This window comes from Gossypium hirsutum, chromosome D03 (assembly GCF_007990345.1).
Source record: "Gossypium hirsutum isolate 1008001.06 chromosome D03, Gossypium_hirsutum_v2.1, whole genome shotgun sequence".
Classification (NCBI taxonomy): Eukaryota; Viridiplantae; Streptophyta; class Magnoliopsida; order Malvales; family Malvaceae; genus Gossypium; species Gossypium hirsutum.
The window spans coordinates 46,770,901-46,780,633 of NC_053439.1; the positions used below are offsets into that span (position 1 = coordinate 46,770,901).

A 9,733-nucleotide genomic window follows, 5' to 3' on the forward strand; every position below is an offset into this window, starting at 1 on the left:
TTATCCTCGTTTTAAATTAGTCCGTATATTTAATTGTTGTTTCATTTCAATTTAATTAGTACTTTTAAATAGCATATTTAAAAATATTACCACATTTATTTTACTTGCATTTTTTAAATTAGAAAAAAAATATTTTAATGCATAAGGCAACGAATCGATTTAACATTAAATCGTTGATTTCATCGCTATATTGGGTGAATATTACCGGTTTGTGTTAAACACGATAAGCCCTTTTAAAAAAAAATTCTCATGTTTTAATAGAATCACGATTAAATATTAAATTGAAACGATTTAACACTAATTCGATGATTTCATCGCTATGTTGAGTGAATATCACCGGTTTTTATTAAATACAATACGTCCTTAAGAAAAAATCAAAAAATTCTCGTGTTTAAAAATTTTCGTGTTTTCAAAAAATGTTCGTGTTTAAAAATTTTTGTGTTTCAAAAATCCAAGTGTTTTCCAAAAAAATTTCCGTGATTAAAAATAATTCTCGTGTTTTCCAAAATTTCTGTGTTTAAAAAATTTTCATGTTTTCAAAAATTGTCGTGTTTTCAAAAATTTTCGTGTTTTCAACAATTCTCGCGTTTCACAAATTTTCGTATTTTAATTTTTTTTGTTTTTTAAAAAAATTCTCGTGTTTCAAAAATTGTCATGTTTTAAAAAAATTTCGTGTTTCTAAAATTTTCGTGTTTTAACAATTCTAGTGTTTTCAAAAATTCTCGTGTTTAAAAAACTTTCATTTTTTTTAAAAATTCCGTGCTTCAAAATTCTCGTGTTTTAAAAAAAATCCTCGTGTTTGAATCGGATCACGACTAAATATTAAATTAAACTCATATTTTTGAAAAATGAGACAATATGCGTTTCACGAGATACTAATTTTGGGCGTTGCAAGGGTGCTAATACCTTCCTTGCGCGTAACTGACACCCGAACTCTAATTTTCTCTAGATTTTAACGTAGACCTAAAATTACCTTTTTTTTAGAAAGTTTAAAAAATAAATTTTTCTTCTAAAAAGAGAATTTTGAAGGTGTCCGATTACACCTAGAAAAAGGATGGGTGGCGACTCCCTTTTTAAATAAAATTGAAACTCTGTTTTCAAATTCTCAATAATTACTTCGACTAGCGCCAGTGCCAAAAATTTTTAGGTCGCTACAGCTGGCGACTCCACTGGGGAGTTTTTCTTCGAGAGTCGAGTCTGATGTTAAACGCATGTTGTCAAAATTTTCAAAATTTCTTGTTCAAATTAATTTTTAATCGTGATAATTTAATTTTATTTTTTTAAAAAAATCATGCATTTGCATTCAGTTTTTAAATTAATAATTTTCTAATGTGTTTTATTTTTCTTTTTTTTTCAGCTCTAAGTTTTACGTTTTTTAGTTTGTTTTTTTAGTAAAAAATAAAAAAGAAAAAGGTTTGTGAGTTTCTCCCCACACACTGTGCACTTGCATTCTTGCATAACATGAGCTCTCTACCCAGGCTCCGTCTGTTTAAGTGGAAGTAAACACTACGCCTTCGTGAGTTAACTCGTCCCTCCGCACATGCTAGTAAATTACTTTCGAGTTACATATGACTTATGCTTTCGTGAGTTAACTTGTCCCTTTGCATAAGCATAAGTAAATGTAATCTCTCAAATTGAGCTCGTGAGCCTGTGATGGGTGATGACCGAGGCTCCATACTAACCTTAGTAGGTGACAGTATGGACAATTCGAGTACCTTTCTAAAACCAAAACCACATATAGTGAACCGTACGAGCCACCCAATTAGAGCCATGCCGAACCTCTGTCCGTTTGATAGTTACCAAAATAAGAACACGGGAGAAACGTCTCTTACCTTTTATTTCTTTTACATTTACACTCATTTGCAAATGAATTGAGTCTGTTTAATAAATTGGGCCGGATAGATTGTCTGATGGTATGTGGGGTAGGTTTCTTGTAAAACATGTTGGGGCAAAAAAAAAGAATGTGTGGTCTGTTCCTTCAAATTGCATGATTGAATAGTTTAATTTGTTAAATTTTCCATAGTCTTTATTGTTCTTTTTATATCTGTTGTGATCTCTAACCAAGGTTATTTGTTCTTCATTTTATTTTTTCATCATGCATCGTAGACATATCATTAGGAAGGTGTTGGTTAAAGATTGGTTGCCAAAAACGGGTTTCTGATGGAGGAGTCAATTACACGAGTAACCGAAAAAAATACTGTAGTCTGAGATTGGTCTTTGAGGACTCAAAAAGCGAAAGGGGACAGTTTAAAGGAAGGATACACCTCTGATCTTCCCAAGCGTGTGACTTCGAATGCTCGTCAGAACAATCTCAAAGACTTGACTGGGATTTGGAAGAAGTGGGACTCAGATACTAGAGGCATCTTCACTGAAAAGTACAGGGATATAGCTCACTTAATAGCAATCAATGTGAACGAGCAGTTGATTCAAGTCATGGTTCGATTCTGGGACCCAACCTATCAGTGTTTTACTTTCAATCAGGAAGAAATTATTTCGACCATAGAAGAGTATGCCACTTTGCTTCGCATTGACAATGTACAATTCAACAAGATATATGTGAAGGAGCCTAAACCAATGACCTTCAAGAAAAAGCTAATGAAGTTGACGGGTATGACTAATACATGGGCTGAAAAACCAGATGTTTTGAAAAGAGTAGATTTGTTTGCCTTGGCCGTTTACGGACTGGTCGTCTTCCCGAAGTTTCTTGGGCATATTGAAGTTGCGGTTGTGGATTTCTTCGAAAAGTTGAGGCAAAGAATCAACTCGGTCCCAACCATCCTGGCTGAGACTTTTAGATCTCTAAATGCTTGTAGGAGAAAAGGGGAAGGACGTTTTATCGGATGCGCTTAGTTACTGAATGTTTGGATCTTTAGCCACTTTTGGAAGGTGGAGCGCACGCCTTTCCACATGTTTTCAAAGACATTCGCTCCGTTGGAAGCACACCTTGAAAAAGATTGACAAAAGGATGTCACTGAACAACATTGGGTCTTAGTTTTTCAGAACCTCCGTGCCGAAGATATAACTTGGAGAGTACCTTGGATTCGTCCCTCTGTCTTGTTATACAAGTGTAGGAACCAAAACTGGGTGCCTTTACTAGGATTATGGGGAGGAGTTGGATATGGTCCATTGATGGTTCAAAGACAGTTCACTTCGCGACAGTTTGTACCAGTTACCGATGGATTGGCACGATCAGAGTTTTCCTTTATGTGTGAGGGTTACATGAAAAAGGTTCGAGATACTGCTAATTCTTGGAGGCAAATCTACCTAATGGAATTGGCTCTCTATGATGATACTATCACTGTAGACTATGATATATGGAGGCAACGACGAGTGAAGAGTCAAATAACCCCACCGATTGATGAAGCTTGCCGGAATCCGTTCTCAGAGAAAATCCTATCCGAGCTAGAAATTGCAAGACATGAATTTGAACGTGAAAAAGCCAAACTGTTGCGAGATATTAGTTCTCTCCAGGAGGAAAACTACCAGCTAAAGATTGATGTCCAAATTGAAAGTCCAAAAAGAAGTTGAAGTTACGAGAAAGGATTTAAGGGACCTTCATTTGGAAAATAAGAAATTAAGAGGCACTATAAGGAATAGTGGATTGGGCAAATCATCAGCAGAATAGAAGGAGAAACTAAGTAATATCAAAGGTGGGATGGAGTTTTGGAAAGCAAAAGCAAAGAAGGAGGAGGAAAGAGCTGCACGTGCTATGATAAAGTTAAGGAAGAAGAATGTTGAATACGAAATAGTGTCTGCAGAATTAATAGCTAGTCAGTCTGAGTGTGAAGAGCTAAAAAGAAGAATCTAAAATCTAAAAGTACACTGCAAACTCATCAGCAGCATTTGGATGACCTCTTGAGAGCTCTAGAAGAGAAAAATGGTCAGTATGATAGAGACATTCGTGCCTATGAAAGAGCCCTCCAAGAAAAGGACATGCATCTCAGCAATTTGATCAATGAAATTCGCAAGGCGGCTGCGCAGGTAGTGCAATTATCAGATGAAGCAGAAGTTCTCAGTTGCCAATACCCTCCTAGCCAAAGGTCAAGCATATCGGAGTTCCTAGAACGTATAAAGAAACAAGGCGATGTGGCTAAGAAGTTTGTGTAACTGTTAAAACTAAGATGGCAAAACTTTTTATAATGGACTCTTTTGATAAATAAAACGCCCAAATATGGGGCCATTTTGGAATCAACACCTATTTTTGCATATTTACGCATGATTAACATTCATTAGTTACTCATTCATTTATTCATTGCATGCTCATATCACCCTAATCATTTGCTAAAGTTAAAACCGTCTAATCCACAGTTGCTACATTACGAGTCTGGAATCACGTCACTCTTATAGGATGCGCTTAAGAGCTAGAGCTATGGATGCCGAACTCAATGAAAGGATAGAAAGGATGGAAAGGACCCAAAAAGAGTTGCAGGAGCAACGGGCCAAGTCGCAGCAAGAGGTAAGAGATTTAATGGTGAGGTCTCGAGAAGAATCACTCGAGCAAAGGGATCAAATGACCAAAATGATGGAAATGATGACGGCCTTGGTCAAAGGAAAGGGACCTATGCAGAGTCCTGATATCGTAAAGGCACCTCAGGCAAGAGCTATTCAACATTCGCTTTATCCCTCGAGATTCACTCCACCTCATGTCCATGCAATGCAAAGATTATATCCCCAAAGGGAACCTATAGTCCTGGAACAACATCCTACTCCATCTGCTTATCTAGGACAATGAATGTTTGTATCGAACTCTGGGGCTAATCCCTCGGATCCAATTGTTCTAGACCTAGATGATCCAGTAGAAATAGTAAGGCTAAAAATTGATGACAATAACGCTCAGGATAAGTATAGGATCCTGGAAGAGAGGATCAATGCGGTAGAAGGTGCCGAAGTTTTCTCTGCTTTGAGTGCCAAAGAACTCAGTTTGGTACCCGATCTGGTTCTACCCCCAAAATTTAAGGCACCAGATTTTAAGAAATATGACGGAAAAAGATGTCCAAATGCGCATCTGATCATGTTTTGCCGAAAAATGACTTGTTATGTGAACGATGACAAATTGTTGGTACATTACTTTCAAGATAGTTTGGTTGGCTCAGCTCTTCGATGGTATAATTAGCTCAGTAGAGAGAGAATTCGATCATGGAAAGATTTGGCATCAGCATTCTGTGAGCAATATAGGCATGTATCGGATACGGTGCCTGATCGACTAACTTTACAAATGATGGAAAAGAAACTAACAGAGACTTTTCGATAATATGCAGAAAGATGGAGGGATATCTCTGCTCAGGTGGAGCCCCCGTTAACTAAGACAGAGATAATGGTTCTCTTCATCAATACTCTGAAAGCGCCGTTTTACGATAAGTTGGTAGGAAGCGCCATAAAGGACTTTACGGATATTGTAATATCCAGGGAACTTATTGAAAACGCCGTCAAGAGTGGGAGAATGGAAAGCCCCGAGAGTTCGAAGAGGTTAGTACCAGCAAAGAAAAAGGAGGCAGAGGTCCATATGGTTGGAACTGATAGTCAATGTACCCTCAATCTGTATCACGCCCAATCACGACCTCATTATCACCCACCTTCAAACTTCTACTTTCCTCCTCAAAGTCTTTACTATCAAGCACCTCCGTCTTACCCCGTGTATGCCATAAACAACCAAAGACCATTCACCATGTTCCCACCAAATACCATGCCTACACAAAGCCAACCCAAAACTGAACAAAAATCAGTGAGACCTAATTCTGAAAGACCTCAGCTCACACCAATTCCTGTATCATATGGGGAATTATACCCGAAGCTGTTTGAAAAACAATTAATATCTCCACATTATATGGCACCCCTGAAACCCTCGTACCCAAAGTGGTATGATCCTAACGCGAGCTGCGTATATCACGCTGGGAATCAGGGACACTTTATAGAAAACTACCTTGCTTTTAAAATGAGGGTTCAAGGTCTTATTGATGCCGGCATTCTGCGGTTCGATGATGTTAGCAATGTGACTAGAAATCCTCTTCCTAACCATACTAGTGGGAAGGTAAATGCAGTGGCAAGTGAAGACGGTTGGCGAGCCAAATGTTATGTTGCCGAAGTAAGGACACCTTTGCGGAAGGTATGGGAGATGATGGTTGAAAATGGCTTGCTCTACCCGTCTAGTAGAATTCTCAAAGAAGAAAGTACAAAAGACCAAGGTTTCTGTGATTTCAATGGCGTCGAAGGGCATGACATTCAATCTTGCAAGGAATTTAGAAAATTACTTCAGGACATGATGGATAACAAGGAGGTCAAAGTCTTTGATAGGGTGAAAGGGGCCGAGGAAGGAGAAATATGTGCCTCTGATAATCAATCGATGGCTTTCCCTTATAGCGTCGATAGACCTTTGGTGATTTATTATGAGGCAAAGAAGGAAGAAGTTAGTCGAGAAGTTAAATCAAGTTTGATACTCGAAGTACCTGCTCCTTTTTCTTACAAGGGCAACAAGGCAGTGTTGTGGAAGAACGATGTCAATATCGTTGTGCTTGAAGGTGAAAAGTCCAAATTTATGAATGAAGATGTCAGCGGAGTAGGACATTTTACTTACAGCGAAAGGTGTTATTCTCCCAAGACGGTTGAGCCAAAGAAGAAGGTTGCTGGTTCAAGCCAAAAAGGAAAAGCACCAATGTATGAGGTTGAGGACGATGTTGAAATACCACCTGAGCAAGAAGTTAAAAAGGCTGTGAATGAGGAGTAAGCACGTGAGTTTTTAAAGTTCATTAAGTACATCGAATATAACGTTGTAGAACAATTAAACAAGCAGCCGGCCCGAATCTCGGTACTATCTCTATTGTTGAACTCGGAGCCACATCGAAACGCCTTGCTAAAAGTGTTAAATCAAGCTTAAGTGGGGAACAATGTATCTGTGGAAAAGCTTGATAGGTGGGTAAATAATCTGAATGCAGATAATTTCATCTCTTTTAGTGATGACGAAATACCGCCAAATGGTAGGGGCTCCGTAAAAGCATTGCCCATCACAACCAATTGCAAGGGCTACATTGTACTAAATGTGATCATTGACAATGGATCTGCACTCAATGTTCTGCCTTTGGCCACGCTTTCTAGGATGCCGGTTGATATGTCCTATCTGAGGTCTTGTCATTCTATAGTAAGGGCATTTGATGGGACATGACGAGAGGTCATGGGAAAGATCCAAATTCCTCTAAAAGTGGGGTCATGTACATATGATATCGAGTTCCAGGTCATGGACATCACGCCTTCATACAATTGCCTCTTAGGAAGACTTTGGATCCATTCTGCTGGGGCAGTTCCTTCATCTCTCCATCAAAAAGTAAAGTTCATCATGGATAGCCGCTTGATTACTGTCACTGGTGAGGAAGACATCGTCGCATCTATCTCTGCTGATGCACCCTACATCGGAATAAGCGAAGATTTTGTAGAATGTTCTCTTCGCTCCTTGGAATTTATTAATGCTGTATTTGTTGCTGAAGGGAATAAGATCCCCATTCCCAAACTGTCAAGGAATACCAAGATGGGAATTAAGCTCACTGTGGGAAAAGGAGCTCGAGCGAGGAAAGGCTTGGGAAAATATCAACAATGGATGGTTAGAGCTTTGAAAGCAATGCACCACAAGGGTCGATACGATTTGGGGTTCAAACCAGATATACATCAAAGAAGAAAAAAATTGCAAAATGATCGAGAAAGAAGAATCGCGAGAGTTTCAGGCCGGGAATTAGAATGGGAGCTGTTGGCGTATCCTCCTTTGTCAAGAACATTTACATCAGCAGGAGTGATGTACCTAGGGCAGGACAATCCGCAAGTCACATTATTGATTGAAAAAGGTCATCAGAATATCAGCCTAAATGTTATTGACAATGAGAATGATGAAATTAAGAATGCTTCAATGCTACGCCCTTGTCCTCCTGGATTTGCTTTGAACAACTGGACTGCTGTGGACCTCATTGTAGTTTTTAAGTCCCCTTCAGAGTAATGCCTAATGTTAACCCTTCATTTTGTGTGTCCTTAAACAGTAGGGTTCCTTTTGTAAGAGCTTATGCTTATTTTTTATCATTTCAATGAACATTAATGAAGATGTATTTTGTTTTATATTGTCATGTTCTTTTTAGTTCCATTAACTTCGCGACTACTCCTTCTATTCATATCCTTTTCTGACTTATGTCTCATATCATCTCATATCATTGTGTGTTGATTCCAATACCTCAATGCTCTTTTATAGATTTTTCCATTAACCTTTCAGGTGCTCAGATATCAATGGCATTAATAATCCCGTTATGAATCCTGAAATCAATTTTGAGAAGGCTGTTTGTTTAGGAGAATTTGAAGCTGACGAAAATGTTGAAGATTGTGTCTCGTCCCCTTAATTACTGAGAATGGTAGAACAAGAAGAGAAACAGATCCTACCCCATCAAGAATCTGTTGAGGTAGTGAGCTTGGGGAATGAAGAAAAGAAATAAGAAGTGAAGATTGAGACTTCTATTTCAGAAAACAGTAGGCGGGATTTGATCGCCTTGCTCCATGAGTACAAGGGTGTGTTTGCCTAATCTTATCAGGATATGCCAGGTTTGAACACAAATATTGTGGTCCATCAACTCCCACTGAAACCAGAATGCAAACCTGTTCAACAAAAGCTAAGAAGGATGAGACCTGAAATGCTGTTGAAGATAAAAGAAGAAGTCAAGAAACAAAATGATGCTGGCTTCCTATAAGTCTCTAAGTATCCAGAATGGGTAGCTAACATAGTCCCGGTACCAAAGAAAGATGGAAAGGTGCGAATGTGTGTGGATTATCGTGATCTGAATCAAGCAAACCCTAAGGATAAGTTTCCTTTACCACACATCGATACTTTGGTGGATAATACGGCAAATCATTCTCTGTTTTCTTTCATGATGGTTTCTCAGAATATAATCAGATAAAGATGGCTCCCGAGAACATGGAGAAAACTACATTCATAACAATGTGGGGGACCTTTTGCTACAAGGTAATGCCGTTTGGATTAAAGACTGCTGAGGCAACATATCAGAGAGCCATGGTGATGTTATTCCATGATATGATTCACAAAGAAATAGAAGTTTATGTCGATGATATGATTGCCAATCTCGGGAAGAAAGAGAGCATGTTGGGAGAAGAGAGCATGTTGGGAGTCTGAGGAAACTGTTTGAAAGATTAAGAAAGTTCCAGTTGAAGCTTAACCCGGTCAAATGTACGTTTGGGGCTACCTCAGGAAAACTCTTAGGGTTCATTGTCAGTGAAAGAGGTATCAAAGTTGATCTAGATAAGATAAAAACTATACAAGAACTGCCTCCCCTGCACACACAAAAGGAAGTCAGAGGATTTTTAGGAAGGTTGAATTACATTGCTCGATTCATTGCTCAACTTGCCAATCAGTGCGACCCAATTTTTTGACTCCTTCGAAAACGTAACCCAGGAGGATAGAACGAGGAGTGCCAAGTGGCCTTCGATAAGATAAAACAGTATCTATCTAATCCTCCGGTACTAGTACCGCTGACCCCTGGAAAACCATTAATATTGTACCTGACCGTGTTTGAGAACTCAATGGGTTGCGTACTGGGACAGCATGATAAGTCGGGGAAAAGAGAAAAGGCAATTTACTACCTCAACAAGAAGTTCACAGAGTATGAAGCAAAATACCCTTCAATTGAAAAATTTTATTGTGCATTAATTTAGACGGTTCGAAGACTCAGACAATATATGCTGTATCATACGACAT

General features: G+C 38.7%; 1 protein-coding gene across 1 annotated transcript; it reads left to right on the top strand.

The window, feature by feature from the left end:
* The first annotated feature begins 4,732 nt into the window (after positions 1-4,732).
* LOC107949934 (uncharacterized) lies at positions 4,733-7,156 on the top strand. Its single transcript, XM_016884692.1, has 4 exons — positions 4,733-4,924; positions 5,076-5,175; positions 5,259-6,717; positions 6,907-7,156. Exons 1-4 carry the CDS (start codon positions 4,733-4,735, stop codon positions 7,154-7,156), a joined length of 2,001 nt encoding a protein of 666 aa, XP_016740181.1.
* The last annotated feature ends 2,577 nt before the right edge of the window (positions 7,157-9,733 follow it).